This window comes from Bos indicus x Bos taurus, chromosome 3, assembly GCF_003369695.1.
Source record: "Bos indicus x Bos taurus breed Angus x Brahman F1 hybrid chromosome 3, Bos_hybrid_MaternalHap_v2.0, whole genome shotgun sequence".
NCBI lineage: Eukaryota > Metazoa > Chordata > Mammalia > Artiodactyla > Bovidae > Bos > Bos indicus x Bos taurus.
Genome location: NC_040078.1, coordinates 120,462,528 through 120,482,932, shown reverse-complemented (window position 1 = coordinate 120,482,932; position 20,405 = coordinate 120,462,528). Strand labels below are relative to the sequence as shown.

At 56.0% G+C, this 20,405-nt stretch overlaps 1 protein-coding gene across 6 annotated transcripts in view; it reads left to right on the top strand.

Annotated features, from left to right (window-relative positions):
* Positions 1-20,053, top strand: part of THAP4 (THAP domain containing 4) — a 35,286-nt gene extending 15,233 nt beyond the window's left edge. For all 6 annotated transcript variants that reach the window (XM_027538194.1, XM_027538197.1, XM_027538198.1 and 3 more), the window contains 4 exons: positions 4,629-4,788; positions 6,188-6,297; positions 6,932-7,035; positions 19,809-20,053. In XM_027538194.1, coding sequence (XP_027393995.1) covers positions 4,629-4,788; positions 6,188-6,297; positions 6,932-7,035; positions 19,809-19,928 — 494 coding nt within the window. In that variant the 3' untranslated portion in view covers positions 19,929-20,053. The remainder of the gene's footprint in view (positions 1-4,628; positions 4,789-6,187; positions 6,298-6,931; positions 7,036-19,808) is intronic.
* Positions 20,054-20,405: the final 352 nt, after the last annotated feature.

Below are 20,405 nucleotides of genomic sequence, written 5' to 3'. Positions count from 1 at the left end.
GTCTGACCTCCCCATTTAGGAGCAGCTGGGATCCTGTCCCTTTAGAGCAGGAGTCCTCAAGCCTCTCGGATCTAACGCCTGGGGACTGAGGTGGAGCTAACTTAATAATAGAGATCAAGTGCCCGATACACGGGATGCGCCGAGCCATCCTGAAGCCGCCGCCCCGCCCCGGTCTGTGGCAGACCTGTCTTCAGGGGACACACCGTGGGCACCTCTCCACCCGGCTCCTCCGGGCTTACCTCTGTCCCAGGACAGCCCCTGCACTCTGCTGGAGTCGCTTATGAAAACCTCTCTTGCCTCCAAGCAAAGGAGACTACAGTGGGGACCCCTCGGGGCATCTTTGATCCTCCTTTGCTCTGTGTTCTCCACCGTCCAGGTGCTGGGTTCCAGTGAGTCCCTGGGCCCCCGGGGCGGTGGGGAATCTGAGCAGGCAGACCTCAGCGGCTCCGCAGCCCCGCGCTTCCGTGGACCTGCCTCAACCATTCTCTTACATGCGCCGCAGCAGGTCTCGTGGCTTGTTCCCGCTGCGCTTGGCAGGCAAGTGGGCTCACAGGGACGAGGGGCTGCCAGCCTATTCTGCTTTGGGCGGGCAGCATGTCTCTGTCCGGAGCAGCTCCCTGTGCGTCTCAAACAACACTGAACTGTGCTCGCTTGAAAACCCAGCCAAGGCAGCTGCAGTCCCTCAACGCTCTAGGAGCCGTTGGTTCAGGGCTCAGGGGGTCTCTGGTGCCAGCAGCTCAGGCTCTGGCTGGAAGAGGGAGGGACTGAGAGGCAGAGAAGGCCCGCACACCGTGTCACGCACACCGTGTCACGGGCCAAGGCCGTGCGGCTCATGCCGGCACAGCTGGGGTGAGGGAGTGCGAGGCGCCGCAGGCCGCTCCTGTGGTGGTAGTGTGAGCACGTCTTTAGGAGTCAGGGTGTGTTGCCCCCCAAGTCAGCGTTTCTGTGTCCTTAAAACACTGGCTCTGCCTGCAGGGCAGCGGTCCCGGCAGGGACCCAGGTGGCCCTGTGCTGCTGTGACACGGGCAGAGGGCTGAGGAGCGCCATCTGCTCTGTCCTGAGGCTCGTCTGCTTCGTGGACGTCTCGCAGCAGTCTCAGGGATGGGACGGAGCCGTGTGCAGGCAAGCCGGCAGCGGTGCTCTGTGCTGCAGCTCCCCTGCTGGCCCCACGTGCCTGTTCCGGACGCTTCCACCCAGCGGAGGCGTGGGGCCTGTACGTGTGTGTCTGGCATCTCTCATGACTTGTTTTAAAGAACATCTGTACTGTTTTAATTTCTAGTCTTGTTGCATTGTGATTGGACGGGGAAGAGCACTCTTTTTAGTTTTTGGAAGTTAGAAGTGCTCTCTGACCAGTTAAAAGTCAGTCTTCATGGGTCTTTCAGAAGAACTTCAAGGAGTATTCTCTTGTCTCAAGCTACAAAAGTTCAGTGTATGTCCGTCAGACCCACCTCATTCATTATATCCTATGTATAATTGTTTCTGTTTCATTATTTGGATATTGTTGCTTGAACGTGAAGAGACACCTATAGAGATGTCCTCTAGACTCCTTCTGTCACCCTCTGAGCGTCTTCAGTAGTGTCTGCTTTATACACGCTGCTGCTGCGTCTGGGGCCTGAGTGTCCACAGACGCCTCCACGGCGACCGTGCCCTCGCGTGCTGCGGGGCTGCTCCACGTCCACTTGCATGCACTGGGCTTGGCCTGCCTTCTGCCTGATGTCGGGTCCTGACGCCTGATCCCGGCTGCCCATCTTGGCCCCACCTTCTGACGCCTTTCCAAATTACTTCAGCTGCATCTCTTGTTGACAGCAGGCGTTGAGGGTCTTGCTTTGAGATTCCGTCTAAGCAGCTATTTCTTGTAACGCGTGGCCCCGGGTGCGTGGTGCTGGCTCTGTCTCACCGTCTGTGGTGCACCTGCCCCTCTGCTTTTAAAGCGAGTCTTCCCTGCGGGATCTGGAGGCCGTGGCTCGGGACCGGCGTTCCCGCCCCGCTCCCTGGCAGATGCTCCTCGCACGTGTGCCGAGCCCGGCGCTCGCCCGTCTCCTGCAGCTGCTCTGCTAGTACCTCACGTCTTTCAGTGAAGACTCGTGATGACCTCTCTGCAGAATTCACTGCACAGCGTCCTCTGAGTGTTGAACGCTCCTTTCCAGTGCTATCAGTGGGAACATGGTGTGAGTTCCCACTTAATTTAAATTTTCTAAATACGTCAAAAAAGTAAAGGGAAATGAGTGAAGTTAGCCTTGATAAACTATTCAGTATTGTATGAAACGTTTGAACATGTAGCCACCAGTACTTCAAGATTGCTGGGGTGGGTGAAGTTCTGTATTTTAGGGTGAGGTTTTGAAATTCCACGGGGGGATCTTGTGCTGGGAATGCGTCTCAGGAGCAGCCACGTTTCACGGGCTCGGTGTTGGGTGTCGCGGGAGGGAGGCCGTGGGGACCTGTGTGCCCCTGCCTCTAGGGAGCCGCCCCTTGCAGCTGGGCCGTGTCCTGTGTGGGTCTGCCCCCCTCTCCCAGGCGTATTTTCCAGGCCTTCCTCGTGGAGCTTCTTGCTGGTGCTTCCCTCCTCTCTGAAGCCAAGTCACACCATGTCTGTGTGTTCTGTTGGCCTCCCCACACGGGAGGGCATTAGGGGTGTCCGGTCGAGCAGTGTGTTCAGGCCTTGGGGCCGCGTTTCCGCCTCTCTGGGGTGGGTTCCAAGGCAGGAGGGCTGCCGGCCTTGGTTTCCTGCCCTTCCCGCTGCTTCCGTCGCTGCCGCGGGTCCGCGTCCTCCTCCAGCTGCTTCCTGCAGCCGGGGGCCTCAGCCCTTCTGCCAGGCCTCAGGGCTCTGCTCAGATGGGAGGCCAGGGCCCTTCCGGGGGCTCGGCCAGCCTTTCCCCACCCGCCCACCCGGCCCGCCAGCCACCTTCTGTCCCTGAGACGCCACCCTGTGAGCTCACTCCCGCATGTGCTCCTGGCACGTGTGCACATCTCCCATCAGCTCGCTGCTGGGTTCCCCTCCGTGGACGAGCGTCAGCCGCGTCATCCAGAGGAGCGAACGGAGCCATGTGTTGCCAGGAATCAGAGCAGTGGAGTCTGCTGGCCCCAAGACCGCCAAGTCCGAAGCTCCTGGTCTTTACTTCCACCAGAGGTTGTGACTGAAGTCCTGATTTTGGTTTTTCTTGCTGTCTAAACATGAGAGCGTTGTCAGTCAGCTCCAGGGTCACCATCCCCCGTTCTAACTTTCCACAGTCGATTTGGAAAGGGAGTCCTGGGAGAGAGGCCAGGCCGGAGGAGGAAGGAATGTGCGCCCCGCACCCCCCAGGCCGCCGGAGGGGCACAGCCCGTCCTCCACCTGCCGGTCCTTGAGCCCGGCCCCTCTGTGCACTGTCCCCAGCGTTCTCAGTTGAGGGAGTCGCTTCTCCACCGCCAGAGCCCTTTGAGCTTCCCCCGGTCATTCTCCCAGACCTCATTCCAGCAGCAGTCGCAGGCCGTGTGATCATAGGAGCTGAGGTGCTTCCAGAGCACACGTGTCCCCGAGGTGTGTACGCCTGAGAGGTGCTTCCGGAGCACACGCATCCCCGAGGTGTGTACGCCTGAGAGGCGGGTTCCTTTGTGCTGGCGTCTGGGGCTTATCGACAGAAGCTGCCATTCAGTAGTGTAGCCTGGGGACTCCCTGGGGTCCGGGGGCTAGGACTCCGTGCTCCCACCGCTGGGGCCCAGGTTCAACCCCTGATGGGGGGCTGAGATCCCACAGGCCACATGCTGAGCAGAGAAGAGGTGTGGTTCGTAACGAGCTTGGTGACGCCCGCCTCCCCTCCCCTTCCCTCTCCTCTGTCGTGTGCTGTCTGCCTGAAGACACTCGGTCTGAGGCGTGACCGGGTGTGGGAATCCGGCAGACAGGGAGTCAGACCGCCTGTCCCCATGCCCGGCGGCCCATGCGGGCCCAGCCCCAGCTTCCCACTGTCTCAGGGAGTCCCACAGGCCAGAGGACCCCGCGAGCCGGTTTCTGGAAAGCCGTTCAGCAGCACCTCCATCCTGACTGTGGGGCCGAGTGGGGCAGGGCGTGGGGCCTGGGCGCCGGGCAGAGTGGTCTGTGCACCCACCCTCATCTGCGCTCCCATTGCCTACCTGCCCCCTTCCCTCGAGGCCGGCCGTCACCCTCACCCTCAGTGGCAGAGCCCTTTGGTGCCCGTGGGTAGCAGTCTCTGCCTGGTGCTGCCGCCGTGGGCCCCGCCTGGTGGGCAGGGTGCACCCTCCCGTCCCAGGGCCCCTGTCGCGCTGCCCACGGTCTCCCCCTGCCTTCATCCGCAGCACCGGGCTGCCGTGCGGGGGCATGCTGCCCAGCCCGGGGGCTGGCAACACTGCCTTTCCAGCCTCCTCTGAGGCCCTGGGCCCCTGACCTCCCCTGCCACCTGGCCGTCCTCCGCGTCCTGGGAGCTGCAGGCTCCAGAGCTGGTCCAGCAGAACGGGGTCTGCCGCCTTGCTCTCCCCTCCAAGAGAGGACCTTGAGGGTCATCTTGGCCGCTGGTGAGGTCAGGCCCTGCGGGTCGAGCTGTGATGACCGGGGCCTGCAGGTACATGGTGTACGATCCACGCCAAGCTGCCCAGGACGGCCAGCAGCAGCCGCTGACGCCCCTCTCTGTCCACAGAGCCCCCCAAGATGAGCCCCGTGGTAGAGCCGCTGTCCTGGATGCTGGGCACCTGGCTGTCAGAGCCGCCGGGAGCCGGGACCTTCCCAACGCTGCAGCCCTTCCGGTACCTGGAGGAGGCACACATCTCGCACGTGGGCCAGCCCATGCTCAACTTCTCGTAAGTGCCCTCCCCGCCCAGCCCCGCAGGATGCGTGCCCGTCCCCGGGGATGGGCTGGAGACACTGAGCACAGTCTCAGCTTCTTACGCAGACGGGAAGCCCACATGGCGCCCGGTACAGGCCAGCCGCCCAGGCCTGGAGATCGGGCCTGGCTTTCCTGTGGTCCTGCCCCGAGCCAGCCGGGGTCTCAGCTGCCCCAGGCCTGGAGATTGGGCCTGGCTTTCCTGTGGTCCTGCCCTGAGCCGGCCGGGGTCTCAGCCGCCCAGGCCTGGAGATCGGGCCTGGCTTTCCTGTGGTTCTGCCCCAAGCCGGCCGGGGTCTCAGCCGCCCAGGACTGGAGATTGGGCCTGGCTTTCCTGTGGTCCTGCCCTGAGCCGGCCGGGGTCTCAGAACCCAGACCTGGAGATTGGGCCTGGCTTTCCTGTGGTCCTGCCCTGAGCCAGCCGGGGTCTCAGAGAGCCTGGGGATCACGGGTCTCAGAGTCTGACCGGGCCTCCTGCCACTCTTGGGGCCAGGGGCAGCTCAGAGCAGGGCGCCTGGGTGGGGGGCACGGGGTGGGGGTAGCTGAGGATGTACTATCTTATACCTTTTCATTTTATTCTCGGCTGCAAGGGTGAGAAGAAAGAATAGCCTGCGTATGAACCAGAAGGTGGAAATGCGGGGTCAAGTAAAACAGAACCACGAGTCACAGTCCTTTAGAGGAACATAGGCCTGGCATTCATTAATCTCCTCTTAACGCTGGTCACTCAGTGACTGCAGTTACAGAAAAGTGGAGAGGGTAGAAAACAGGTGTTTCGGTCAGTGTGATAGTGTGTGCAGGCAGCAGATGTGTTTCTCGGGAGGGGTTACACTCGCAGGAGGGTGTGTGAGCTGGGCCCCCCGCCCGTCACACGCTGTCAGCACTGGGTTCCCACCCGGCGCTGCTGAGCCCGCGGGCTGTGAGTCGTGAGCAGTGCTCAGGTCGAGGCTCGGCGCTGCCCCCCTGCCGTGGGCCTGCCGCGGAGGCGGGGTGACGAGACGTGGACCGCGCCCCATTTCTCACATGAACCGGTGCGCCCCAGAGCAGCATCCTAGCTCAGAGGCAGGAAGGTGGCGTTGGAGGGATGGACTTGGCGGTGTTGGTGGGGGCTTAGACTGAGGAGTCTGGGAGGTGCTGATGGGCCGGGGTGGGGCACGCCCTGCAGGAGAGCAGGGTCCCGGCAGGCCCCGCAGCGGGAGAGGGGACCGAGTGGGTGGGGGCCGTCCCTGTGCTCCCCCGTGTCTCCGCTGTGTCCTCTACGTGTCTGTTCCGTGTGGCGCCTCAGGTCCACTGGGTGAGGAGAGGGTGGTGTACCATGCCTGCACGTGCTCTGCTGGGCACCGGGCACCTGGGGCTCCACCTGTCGATTCCCGGTCCAGGTTCAACGCCTTCCACCCAGACACGCACAAGCCCATGCACAGGGAGTGCGGCTTCATCCGCCTGGAGCCTGACACCAACAAGGTGGCCTTCGTCAGCGCCCAGAACACAGGTACACGCCTCCCCGGGCTGCTTCCACTCGCGCCCTGCCGGGGGCCCTGTGGGCACCTTTGGAGTAGGGAGGCGGCCGGGGGTGCTGTGGGAGCCCCTCTGCAGGAGCAGGCTGGTTCCTGGCTCAGCGCTCCCGCTCATGTCTGTGCAAGCCTCATGTTTCCCATGCGGGTGGGCCTCTGGTGGGGGGACCTCGACTGGGAGTGAAAGTCCTGTGTGGAAGTTGGCTTTGCCCCCGGGGAGTTCATCCTAAAGTAGTTCACCAGGGCCGTGAGGTCAGACCCTGCCCGCATCACCCTCACCTGGCTCACTGGCTCAAGTGAGTGCTCGCTTCCTGAAGCTGCTGGAGCAGCAGGGCCAGCCACGCTGCCCCGGGTGTTGGCGGCCCAGAAAGTGTGGGCAGGCGGCCAGGGGGTCCCCTCCTCTGGCCACACATCGCTCCTGTCAGATCTCTCCAGAGTGGGAGTGCAGGGTCACCCCAGAGGTCACCGGCCTCAGCGGTGAGAGGAGCAGTGTCTTCCCTCCTGATGCCTGGGGGTCCTCGCAGGCGAGGGCCCATGGCTGTCTCAGCGGCTGCAGCGTTCAGATGCGTTGAGCCCTGGGCCGCAGAGGCAGGCTGACGTGTTCCCTTGCAGGCATCGTGGAGGTGGAGGAAGGCGAGGTGAACGGGCAGGAGCTGTGCATCGCGTCCCACTCCATCGCCAGGATCTCCTTTGCCAAGGAGCCCCACGTGGAGCAGGTGAGCCGCTGGGCCCGTGGCTCAGACGGGAGCTGGCCTCCCCCTCGCCCGGGGCTGGGCCGTCTCCAGGCACCGCTGTCCTCACGCTCACACATACTATGAGGTGATCCCCTGGCCCCTGCTGTGTGCGGTCGGGTGTCTTGAACAGTTACACACCCACCAGCGTTGCTGGAGACCTGGTCTCCTGCTCCTCAGCCAACACAAGGTGTTTGCAGGATTTCCGGTCTTTTTAATCGGATAAATGAAAGATAGTGTCTTGTTTCTGTTTCATACCATACCTTATGAACGAGGGGGCCTTCTCACGCAATCGTGCCCTTGTCCTGACGCTCAGTGTTTAGAGCCGTTGCCTCTTTCTCTGCGCGGTTCATCTCGTGTTGGTTTATGGGGGGTTTTATGCCCCGTGGACGCCGCTCTGTTGTTTGCTCTGTGGGTCTCGCGTTAGCCCACTGTTTGCTGTGTCCTGCGCATGGGCTGCACGCCTGCCTCTCTCTGTCGTGGCCCCTCAGGGTCTTTCCCTAACACTGTCTGAGTTTGGGTTCTTGCTCAGGAAGGTGTTTTCTGCTCCTAAGTGATAAAAGTTTCCCTTCCGTTTTCTGGTGCTTTTATAGCTTTCCTTTTCGCGTGTGGACTGCCCGTCTCTCTCAGATCTGGGGTTACGTCGTGGGCACCAGAGACCCCCCGGGTGGCCGAGCACGCCAGCACGGGGATGCCAGCAGGGGGCTCGGACCTTGTTGCGTGTGTTCCAGTAGACCCTACAGCGTCCTTCACGGAGGCCTCCGCGGTGCCCGGGTGAATCCTGAGTGCCCTGTAGCTCGTCACCACGGGCGCTCGGGCCAGGCCGCAAGCGGAGGCTGTGCTGCTGGCTGCCAAGTGGCCTTCCGTTCCCTTGTGGTGTTAATTACACTTCCTGGTGGCTGAGTGTGGCTCATTCAGTCCATGGGCTCCTTTGCCACTTGAATTTTTTGTTTCCTGACGCGAGCATTCAGATCCTTTTCCTTTTTCTCCAGTGAGTTGTTTATCTTATCTTCGAGGTGTAAGAGTTTGCTGTGTATTCTGGACACAAGTCCTTCATCAGGTAGATGTGTTAAGACTGTGTTCTCAACTTAAGGCTTGTCGTTTCATTTCTTTAACAAATGTGCTACTTTTGATGAAGTTTTGTGCTCAGGCGTTCCTCTCACAGGTAGCGTTTCTTGTGGCCTAACACAGGCGCGGACTTGCGCCGGCGTTTTCTCTAAGACTTTTTACAGTGTTCCCTTTTACGTTAAGGTTTTGATTTGAGAATTTATGTTTTTCTGTTGTAAGAGGTGGGGTCAAGATGCTTTCATTTCTTTTTCCAGTTGTTCCAGCACCATTTTTAAAAGATTAGCCGTATCTCGTTGAAGCGTGTAGATTTACTGAGGACCCCTTGCTGTGTGTGTGGCTCTCTGCCTGGCGCTGTGCTGCCCTGAGGGTGTGCGGTTATCTCTGCAAGACCCTGCCCGCCAGTTCTCCGGGGGTGTGCCTGGAAGCGGGATTGTGCGGGCATGTGGCTAATTCTGTCTGTGGTGTTTTGAGGACCCGCTTTACACTTTCCCACTTGGCCTGCACCATTTTACATTCCCGTCAACACTGCACGGGGGTTCCAGTTTCTCTACATCCTCGTCCGCGTTCGCTGTTTTCTGGGTTTTGGTATTGACCTTCCTGATGGGTGCGAGGTGGCATCTTGTTGGAGTTTTGATCTGCATCTGCCTGATGATACTGATTAATTTTCACGAATGATAGTTTGGTTTTCTTCATTGGCTATACATTGGTACCCAGGAAATCAGTGCCAAATCCAAGGCCGTTAAACCTGCCTTGTGGTTTTGTCTAAGAGTTCTACAGTTTTAGCTTTTCGAGGCTGTGGTTTATTTTGAGGGTGCTGTATCGCTGTTAGGTAAGGGTGGTTTCATCCTTTCGCGGGGACATCGAGTTTTCCAGCGCCCTTTGTTGAAAAGACAGTGCTTTTCCCATTGTTCAGTCTTGGCACCCTGATTGGAAATCATTTGCCAGTATAGGCAAGGATTTATTTCTGGGCTGTTGAGACTCTCCCGTTGGTCTGTATGTCTGTCTGTATGCCAGTAAGGCCCTGTTTTGATCACTTTCCTTCCAGGGTTAAGTTCTGAAATCAGGAAGTGTGTGTCCTGCAGCTGTGCTCTTCTTTGTCAGAATCACTTTTGTCTATTGAGAGTCACTTGAATTTACATACGAATTTTAGGATAGATCTTTCTACAAACTCATCATTTGCGTTTTGATTTGAATTTTGTGGACTCTGTAGGTCTCTTTGGGTAGTATTTATTATTAATGATATTAAATCCTCCAATTCATGAACACAGAATGTGTTTCCAATCATCTGTGTCCTCTTTAATTTCTCTCTGGAGTATTACTGTAGTCTCTGCACGTCTCTCACCTCCCTGGTGAGTCCCTGTGTTTTCCTTTATGCTATTGGAAATAGAATTGTTTTCTTCTTTTTTTTTAATTTTATTTTATTTTTAAACTTTACAAATTGTATTAGTTTTGCCAAATATCAAAATGAATCCACCACAGGTATACATGTGTTCCCCATCCTGAACCCTCCTCCCTCCTCCCTCCCCTACCCTCCCTCTGGGTCGTCCCAGTGCACCAGCCCCAAGCATCCAGTACCGTGCATCGAACCTGGACTGGCGACTCGTTTCATACATGATATTTTACATGTTTCAATGCCATTCTCCCAAATCTTCCCACCCTCTCCCTCTCCCACAGAGTCCAGAAGACTGTTCTATACATCAGTGTCTCCTTTGCTGTCTCGTACACCGGGTTATTGTTAGCATCTTTCTAAATTCCATATTTGAATCAGTTCTAATGAGGTGGATGAAACTGGAGCCTATTGTACAGAGTGAAGTAAGCCAGAAAGAAAAACACCAATACAGTACACTAACGAATTGTTTTCTTAATTTCCTTTTTGGGCTGTTCACTGTTAACCTGCAGAAATGCAGCTGATTTTTGTGTGTTGACTGTATCCTGTTATTTGCTGAATTCACTTACGAGCTAAAGGAAGCCTTAGGATGTCACGTATGACCATCTGCAGAAACAGTTGTGCCGCTTCCGTTCCCGTGTGGGTCCCTTTTGTGTCTTGCTGGCCGCTCTGGCTGGACTGCAGTGCTGTGCAGCCGCGCAGAGAAGGCGGCAGCCGGCGCCCTTCCGGGTCCTGGTCTGGGAGAAGCCGTCCGCCTTTGCAGGCAGCGCAGCGCTCCCTGTGGGCCTTTGACGGGCCGCCTTTTACCAGGAGGGTGTTCGGTTCTGTCAGATGCTTTTTCTGCGTCAGTTGGGATGATCGTGTGGTCTTTCTCCTTCACTCTGGGTGACATATCGTGTTGATCGAGTTTCACGTGTGGAAGCGTCCTTGCTTGCATCCCAGGAAGAGACCACACTTGGTCGTGGTGTGTAACGCTTTTACTACTCGGCTGAGTTTCATTTGCTTATTTTGTTGAGGACTTTAGTCTCCGTGTGCGTGAGGGATGTTGGTTTGTAGTGTGCTTGTTGTCTGTGTCTGGCTTTCATGTTAGGGCAGTTCTGGCCTCCTAGAATGAGTTAGGAAGTAGTCCCTCCTCTCTGTTTTTGTAAAAAGGTTGAGAAAGGTGGATTTGTTTTTGCCTGTGCCAGGTCTCAGTTGTGGCACAGGGGGTCTCAGGTCTCGCTTGCAGCGTGCAGGGCCGCGTCGCTGACCAGGGCCCGAGCCTAGGCCCCTGCACTGGGAGTGCGGGGGCTTTAGCCTCTGGGCCGCCAGGGATGCCCTGGTGCCTGTCCTCCACACGTGTAGATCGCTAACCTTTCCCCGCGAGGCCGTCAGACCTAGGGCTCTCCTTTGTTATCAGATTTTTATTGCTATTCCGTCTCCGTACAAGTTACAGGTCTGTTAAGGTTTTTCTCTTTCTTCATGACTCAGTCTTGGGAGGCTTTGTGTTTTTAGGAGTTTGTGCGTTTCCTTTAGGTCGCCCGCTTTGCTCACACTGCTCTCTTATAACCCTAGTTTCTGTCAACTTGGCAGCAGCATTCCCACTGTAATCTTTGAGTTTAGCAATTTGAGTCTTTCGTCTGGTTTTCTTTGTCCACTGAGCTAAAGCTGTGTCGTTTTTGTTGATCTTTTTGAAGAACCAGCTTTTGCTCAGTTATTGTTCTGTTCTCTAGTTACCTCTGCTCTTATCTTTATTATTTCCTTCCTTCTGTTAGCTGTGGGTATTCATGTCTTCTTATTTTTCTAGTCTATTAAGTTGTAAAGTGAGATTACTGACTGGAGATCTTTCTTCATTTTAAAAATGTAAGCACTTTACATAAAAATTTCCTGTTGGCGCTGCTTCTGCTGCATCCCTGAAGTATTGATATATTGTGGTTTTGTTTTCAGTCGTCTCAAGTATGTTCTGATTTCCCTTCTTTGATTTCTTCTTTGATCCACTGGTTCTTTTGAGTGTTATTTAATTTCCACAGATTTGTTATTTTTCTAGTTTTCCTTCTTACTGATTTCTAATTTTATGCCATTGTAATTAGAGAAGATACTTTGTATGATGTCTGTTATTTCAAATGTATCGAGTGTTTATTTTTCGCTAAACACCTTGGTGTGTCCTGAAGCTTCCCTGGTGGCTCAAATGGTAACGGGTCTGACTGCAAAGCAGGAGACGCAGCTTCAGTCCCGGGCCGGGAAGATCCCCTGGAGAAGGGCACGGCTGCCCACTCCAGTACGCTTGCCTGGACAATCCCACGGTCAGAGGAGCCTGGCGGGCTACAGCCCGTGGCATCACAAGAGTCGGATGCGACTGAGCGAGCGGCGGCCTCCGCGTTTCACGGTTGCCCTGGAGCACTGCCCGCGTGCCGTGGGCCGCGCATCGCGCAGTCGGCAGGGCCGCCGCCCGCCCGTGGCTCCTCCGTTCTGCACCGTGCTGCCGCCCCATCTGTTTCTCCTGTGGTCCCGTCACATTGCGCTCCGCACACCTTCCTGCTGTTTGAACCCGTTACTGACACGGGCTGTCCGTCTTTGTCTCTCGTAGCCCGTTTTGCCCGACGCTGGTATAGTCGCTCTTGCTATCTCTTCATGACTGTTGGCGTGACATGTTTTTTCCGTCATTTCACTTTAAGCCTCTTTGTGTCTTTGGATCGAATGCTGGCCTCCTGTAGACAGCATGCTTATGTCTATTCTTCCAGTCTCTGCCTTTTGATTGGAGAGTTTAACCCATTTACATTTAGAATAAACACTGGTAACAGAGGGACTTAGCTTCTGTCCTTGTGCCATGTTTTTCTAATACACCTTACGGCCTTTTCGTCCTTCATTTCCCGCATACTGTCTTCTGTGTCCAGTTGATTTTCTGTGTTGAAATGTTTCGATTCCCTTCTCTTCTCCTTTCGTGTATATTCTGTGGATATCTCCTTTGTGGTTACAGTGGGGGTCGCATGTGACATGGCGTAACTGACCTGAAGTTGCTGCGGTAACTGAGCTTTTGCACCTCACCGCGTGTTTCCCTCTACTGACAGCTTTGTCCGTCTCTCCAGGTCGTGTCTGCTGTCCTTGCATTTCGCCTGCAGGACCACGTGTGGCGTTTCTTGCAGGGCCATCTGCTGGGGGAGAAGCCCCAAAGCTCGTGGTCTGAGGATATCCCAATTGCTTCCTCCCTTCGAAGGACAGTTGTATTGAACACAGGGTTCTCGGGCGACAGCGTCCTCTTTCAGGACTTTGCCTGTATCAGCTCACTGCCTCTGGCCTCCAGGGTTTCTGACGAGAGCCTGCCGACAGTGTGAGAGAGGATGCCCTGTCTCTGACAAGTCGCTCTTCTCTTGCTTTTTTCGAGACTCTCTGGTTTGGGCCTTAAATTTGATTATAATGTGTGTCCGTGTGTGTCAGAGCTTGTCTTGGTAGGGTTCCCTGAGCTCTCTGCAAGTTTCTACTTATACGCCCAGCTTGGAGAGGTTGCAGTCCAGCCCCGACCGCCTCAGGAAAGTCCGTGTTGCGGTAAAGCGAGGCACACGGGATTTCTGCTTTCCCAGTGTGCATAGTCACTCTATTACGTGTGTGACAATATTGTGTCTAAATGTATATGTGTACCTTACTGCTAAAAATGCCACCATCTGACCCTTCAGCAAGTCATAGCCGTGACATCAGAGATCACTGATCACAGATTTCACAGCAAGTATCATAATAATGAAAAAATTTGAAGTGTGAGAAATACCGAAACGGAAAACATGGATCAAAGTGAGCAAATGTGTTGGGAAACAAATGTGTGAGGTCACCACAGGCCTTCACTCGGTCAGAGGTGCAGCACCTCCGAGACGGGCGGATCGGTCCACCACATCTTCCTCGGCCTGCCTTCCCTCTGCTCCTGCAGAGCCGCTCCTGTCCCGTCTTCCTGGGCCTGCCTTCCCTCTGTTTCTCCAGAGCCGCTCATGTCCCATCTTCCCCAGCCTGCCTTCCCTCTGCTCCTCCAGCCGCTCGTGTCCCGTCTTCCTGGGCCTGCCTTCCCTCTGCTCCTGCAGAGCCGCTCCCTGTCCTGTCTTCCTGGGCCTGCCTTCCCTCTGCTCCTCTGGCCGCTCATGTCCCGTCTTCCCCAGCCTGCCTTCCCTCTGCTCCTCCAGCCGCTCGTGTCCCGTCTTCCTGGGCCTGCCTTCTCTCTGCTCCTGCAGAGCAGCTCCCTGTCCCGTCTTCCTGGGCCTGCCTTCCCTCTGCTCCTCCAGCCGCTCCTGTCTGGTGTCGTGTCTGCTGCTGCGTCTGCCTGCTCAGCCACCTCCAAGCCCCTCGGGTGAACTTTTCATGTTATCGTGCTCTTCATCCTTAAAACTTTGTCTTGGTTTCGTTTTCCGTCTCTCTCTCAGTGTTTTGATTTTGTTCACGCGCTACTTTCTTGAGCTTCTCCACGTCTTCCTTCAGTTCTTGGAGATCCTGGCGTGTGTTTGTCGAGCAGGTTCTGTGGTTACTTTCCCTTCAGATGGGCCGTACCTCCCTGTTTCTTCATGTGCCCTGCAGCTGTGTTGTTTCTGAACTCTGGGCGTGTGGGTCTGCTTGTGTGGGGACTGGAGACGAGAGCCCCTCTTCGGGGGCCGCTGGGTGCGTTACTGGTCTTGCTGGCTCTCTGGGCCTCTCGTAAGCGTTGGCGTCTCTGAGCTGACGAGGTACCCACAAGGTGAACTTCAGGTCGGCCCGGGTCTCTCCTGAGCCTCCCACTGTGTGCAGCCACTGGCTGATTTCCCGTTTGTGCCACTGTTTCTGAGCCAGCCTTTGCCGTCTGGCCCCTGACAGGGGCAGGAGGAAATACGAAGCAGGGTGAAGGGGCGTCGGCCTGTTAACCCCCCAGAAGCCACTGGAGAGGAGGCCTGACGGCTGCCCGCCTCTGTCTGCACGTCGGAGCCCAGGACTGTACCTGTGCCGTGTTCTCGCCAGGCGTGGGGGTTTCTAGCTGCGGTTGCCTCAGTTTCCCGCGGCACTGTGACTGTCTTCCCTCCACAGCTCCCGTGAGACATGCACGGACTTCTCAGGACCGTTCCGCTCCTGTTCGTCTGTTTCCTCTCTGCCACTCAGTTGCCCGGGTTTCTTCTCTCTCCAGCTGGCTGCTTCTCACCTTTCTGGCTCTGGGCCTTCTTCCTGTTTGTTCCCACTGCCTCTTAGCACTCCTGTGCAGGGGTCACCTGTCCTGTCAGCCTTGGGGGAGGGGGTGGTTACAATCATGAGCTGTCTCCAAGGCTGTAAAACAGATTGTGCTCACCAAACCTGCTGGGGCAAGGCACACCTTCACCGGGTCGGGAGCCCACGTGATGCCAAGATGAGGAGACGCCTCTGCGTCCGCAGGCGAGTGTATGACAAGGACGGTGCGTCCTCCACGCACCATAGAGGAGTGTGACGCAGCTGTGGACAAGGAGGTTCTGCCATGCGCAGCAGGACAGAGAAACCTTGAGGATGTCGTACTAAGTGAAACGTGAAGACTGGCGCTGCACGATTTCATTTAAAAATGAAATCTAAAAAAGGAAACTCACAGAAACAGACAAGAAGGTGGGATAAGTGGACAGACGTCACTCAGTGGATGTGAGCGTCCAGGCGGGAGATGAGTTGGCTCTGGGCGTACCGTGGACAGCACAGTGCGGCGGATGACACTCCTCCATTCCATTCGTGAAGTTTGCTAAGAGCGTGGACCTTAAACGGCCTCACCACAGCCAGGAAAGATGTGTTAACTAACTGTATTGTGGTAAACATTGGGCCGTATACACATGTCGAGTGATCACGTTTAAACTGGAACCTGAACAGCGTTACGTGTCAGTTTCAGCTCAGTACAGCAGGGGCAGAGTCGGGGAAGGAGCAGGTGTTGGGGCTCCCCAGGGAGAGAAACACTGGAGGCTCGCGGGAGTCCTCCGGCAGCTGGCCCCTGCATGTGCCAGCTGCTTTCTCCACGGCTCAGCCCCTCACTTACGCCTCACGTGTCTTGTGGGCTGGCCTCCTGGTTTACTTTAGGACCTAGAATAAGATCAAATACACCCTACTCTCTCCCGGCCTGTCGTCCTCCACGTTCTCCCTACTGGACAAGCCCCTGGTGTCATTCAGTCACGAAGTCATATCCAGCTCTTTGCAACCCCATGCACTGCAGCAGGGCAGTCTTCCCTATCCTGCACTGTCTCCCAGAGCGTGCTCAAACTCATGTCCACTGAGTCAGCAAGATTGTACCAACATCTCATCCTCTGTCATCCCCTTCTCCTCCTGCCTTCAGTCTTTCCCAGCATCAGGGTCTTTTCCAGTGAGTCTGCTCTTCCCATCAGGTGGCCAAAGAATCGGAGCTTCAGCTTCAGCATCAGTCCTTCCAATACATTCAGGGTTGATTTTCTTTAGGATGGACTGGTTGGATCTCCTTGGAGTCCAAGGGACTCGCAAGAGTCTTCTCCAGCACCACGGTTCAAAAGCCTCAGTTCTTTGGCGCTCAGCCTTCTTTATGGTCCAACGCTCAATTCTGTATACAACCCCTGGGAAAACCATAGCCTTGACTAGACGGACCTCTGTTGGCAAACTTATGTCTCTGCTTTTTAATGCACTCTCTGGGTTTGTCATAGCTATTCTTCCAAGGAGCAAGTGTCTTTTAATTTTATGGTTGCAGTCACCATCCACAGTGATTTTGAAGCCCAAGAAAATGAACTCTGTCACTGTCTCTACTTTTTCTCCACTGAATGTCAAGTTTAAGCCAGCTTTTTCTCTCTCCTCTTTCACCCTCATCAAGACGCTATTTAGTTCCTCTTCACTTTCTGCAATTAGGGTGGTATTGTCTGTATATCTGAGGTTGTTATTTCTCCTGGCAATCTTGACTCCAGCTTGTGACTCATCCAGCCCAGCATTTTGCATGATGTTAAATAAGCACGATGACAATATACAGCCTTGTCATACCCCTTTTTGAACTGTTTCATGTCTGGTTTTAACTATTCTTCTTGACCTGCGATACAAATAGCTGAGAAAAGAAGAGAAGCTAAAAGGAAAGGAGAAAGGGAAAGGTACACCCATCTGAATGCAGTTTCAAAACGATAGCAAGGAGAGGTAAGAAAGCCTTACGTGAACAAGGCAAAGAAATAGAGGAGAACAACAGAACGGGAAAGACCAGAGATCTCTTCAAGAAAATTAGAGATACCAAAGGAACATTTCATGCAAAGATGGGCACAATAAAGGACAGAAATGATAAGGACCTAACAGAAGCAGAAGAAATTATGAAGAGGAGGCAAGAAGATAGAGAAGAACTGTACAAAAAAGATTTTCATGGCCCAGATAACCACAATGGTGTGATCACTCATCTAGAGCCAGACATCCTGGAATGTGAAGTCAAGTGGGCCTTAGGAAGCATCACTATTAACAAAGTTAGTGGAGGTGATGGAATTCCACCTGAGCTATTTCAAATAATAAAAGATGATGCTGTGAAAGTGCTGTACTCAATATGCCGGCAAATTTGGAAAACTCAGCAGTGGCCACAGGACTGGAAAAGGTCAGTTTTCATTCTAGTCCCTAAGAAGGGCAATGCCAAAATGTATTCAAATTACCAGACAACTGTGCTCATTTCACATGCTGGCAAAGTAATGCTCAAAATCCTTGAAGCTAAGCTTCAACAATACATGAACCAAGAACTTCCAGATGTTCAAGCTGGATTTAGAAAAGGCAGAGGAACCAGTGCTCAAATTGCCAACATTTGCTGGATCAAAGAGAAAGCAAAGGAATTCCAGAAGAGTATCTACTTCTGCTTCATTGACTACGCTAAAGCCTTTGGCTGTGTGGACAGGACATAACAGGAAGAAGGGAAGCCCACTCTGAGAAAGCCTTAAACGCTGGGGAGTTCTGGTGCCAGGCTCGCCTTCGCAGTCGCGTCTCCGGGTCTGCCGTGGAGGCCGCGCTCGCTTGGCTAACGTGGGCATGTGCGTCAGCGTCGCGGGGACCCTTCCTGCGCCTCTGAGGCTCCCGGGCCTGCTGACCCGTCATCTGCCAGTGGAGTTGAGCTCCCATCTTCTCTGCAGAAGAAGGCCCGCACGGCTCTGAGCACCCTGGAGCCTGAACAAGCTCCGCTTTGAGGCTGTAGACGCAGACAGCTGCTTCCAGCCCTGCCTTGTTTGAAGGAGGTCAGTCTGTAGCCCAGAGGGATCCTCACTCTGAGCGGACACCTAGGGTGACGGCCCATCGCTGTTGGCGAGCCCAGCACTAGGGCGTGAGAGATGTCAGGTACAACTTGCCCCAACTGTAGATTCTCCTGAAGAACTTTCATTTGAAGAGGAAAACAGCACAAGAAATTTCATCCAAGGGGCCAAAAAGCCCAGAGGAGCCGAGCAGGTGATCCCTGCAGACCTGCTTGGTGGCGGGCCACGTGAGCAGAGCCCCGAGCGTGCTTCCGGGTAGGCAGCCGTCCCTCAACCTCCTCGGCGGGGCCTGGGGGCCCCCCAGGACTGTCTCCTGCTTCCTGCTGCCCGGTGATGGGCTCTGGAGTGAGGTGGCTGCTACTGGGTGTTCACAGCTTTCAGCTGAAGGCCACAGGAGAGGCCACACTCAGGTCACCATCAGTGAAGCAGGCCGTGTCCACGTGGCGTGGCCATAAGCTGTTGCAGCAGCGTGGAGATAGGACCGCGGGTGCTGGGCGCCCCGCTCCTGCTGAGAAGCCAGACGCTGCCTCAGCCCGTTGGGCAGGCTCTGTGTGACACACGAGCAGACGTCTCCCCTTTGCCCTGGAATAGCCTGCAGCACGGGGGCCCACCTGCGTCCACCTGTGCCCTGGGGTGGCAGCGGGTGTCCAGCGGGAGGGCCAGGGGCATGTCCCACGGTGCCCGTGGGTGTCCAGGGCCCTGGGGCTGATGGATCTGGAACGGGGGCCGCTGTACTGGGTGCAGGGGGGTGATTCCGAGGCCGCAGGTGTGGGTCACGCCTGAGCCCCCGCGTCTGCAGCGGCCTGGAGGGGGCTGGGCCTGGACCCCCGAGCGTGTGGCCTCTGGCGCTGCCCCTGCTGCCGTCACGCAAACATGAGACCGCACACTGGTCTGACCATGTGTCACAGGGTTCCACACATCTCTCTCTAAAACCTGAAGAACTTCCTCTAATGTTTTCTGTAAGGAAGATGGGGGTCCTCCCGGTGATGAATTCTGTGGATCTTTGTCTGAAAATGTCTGTTTTGCTGTCATCTTTGAAGGGTGTTTTGCAGCCAGAACACCAGGGGGATGGTTGTTTTCATGGCTTTGAGGATGTCCCTCTGTTCTCCCCTGGTTCCATCCCTTCCGTGACTTCCCTGAATGGCAGACTCGTGTATGGGAACAGTGCATACCTGAGGCTTTGCTTGATGTTACCTCCTGCAGCCGGCAGACCCCTGCTTTTCGCTGTTGGGCCAGGAAGGGCAGCTCCTGCTCCCTAGAGACAGAGCTCTGGAAACTGGACCTGCCTGTGTGTTTCTGAGTAACTCTGACTCCGAGGTGCAGCCCTGTGGGGGTCCCAACCTGTGCTGTGCAGCCCCGGGACTAGGGTGCCCCTGCCTACTCCCCGGGTTCCAGGCGGCCTCCACGCAGGCCTTGAGGGCAGCTGCTGCGGGCTGTCTCCTCCGCACGCCTTTCTGCCTGAGACCATGGCCTTGCAGCCCAGCTGGTTCTCTGAGGCCTTTAAATGGACTCTCTGAAATCTGGCTTTGCTCTTTTCTCTGCGGAGGGCTGGTGAGTGAAAAGCAGCTGCCTGGCCTGGCCAGCGCTCCTGTTCTGATGCTTGGGGGCCCCCAGCCCCACTTGGCACCAGGTAACAACAGCTGGAGGTGCTCTGCCTTTGTTAATGGTGTTTTCTGCCTCCTGCTTCGGCAGGCAGGTCTTCACCACTAGCGCCCCCTGGGAAGCCCAGTGTTAACAGACCTTGGCGGCAAATGGGTTCCCTTCCGGGGCTCGGTTGCCGCGGTCTGTGTTCTTGCTGGCGGTCTGGCGCTGGTGGAGCGGGCTCCCACCTCCGGCGTCCGTGCCAGCCGTGGAGAGGAGGCAGGAGGGGTTGAAAGGACATCCTCCGGTCAGCCTGTGGCCAGACAGCAGTGTGGTGCTCGCCTCCAGTCTCCCGGGGCAGCAGAGGGCGCAGGCTGGGGGTCAGGACGCCGGTCGGGGCTGCCAGCCGAGGGTCTGTTGCCCCCTGGCAGGGCCACTGCCTGGCTCGCGGGCCCCTGACCGCCGAGGTGGGTGCTGCGGCCGCTGCAGGAGCATGTGGCCTGTGCTGGCCCAGCAACCCTTGTGGAATCTTTGGACGATAAAAACCAAAGTGTTTATTTTCTTCTGCCCAGATTACCCGAAAATTCAGGCTGAATTCCGAAGGCAAACTTGAACAGACAGTCTCCATGGCAACCACTACGCAGCCCTTGACTCAACATCTGCACGTCACGTACAAGAAGGTGACCCCGTGACCCCAGGTGGAGCTGCCTGCCTGGGGAAGGTGTGGGTGTGGCCACAGGTGGGTCACCGTGGGTCTCGGTGTGGCCACGTCTCCTGTAACGGCATAGAGATACCAAATAAAAGGCCTTTATTTTTATGGGTGAGCATTGTCAGTGTCATCGCTTGCGTAGACTGCGTTTCTTTCATCTGCTGGTGATGGATGGCTTGCAGTCTTCCCTAAAGACTGAAAGGGGTGACATTCTCTCATTTTTTCCTGCAGTTTTGACAATATGCTTCCGTCATAGCTCAGTCAGTAAAGAATCCGCCTGCAATGCAGGAATCCTCCTGCGATGCAGGAGACCTGGGTTCAATTCCTGGGTCTGAAAGATCCCCTGGAAACGGAAATGGCAACTCACTCTAGTATTCTTGCCTGGAAAATCCCATGGACAGAGGAGCTGGTGGGCTACAGTCCATGGGATCGCAAGAGTCGGACACAGCTTAGCAGCTGA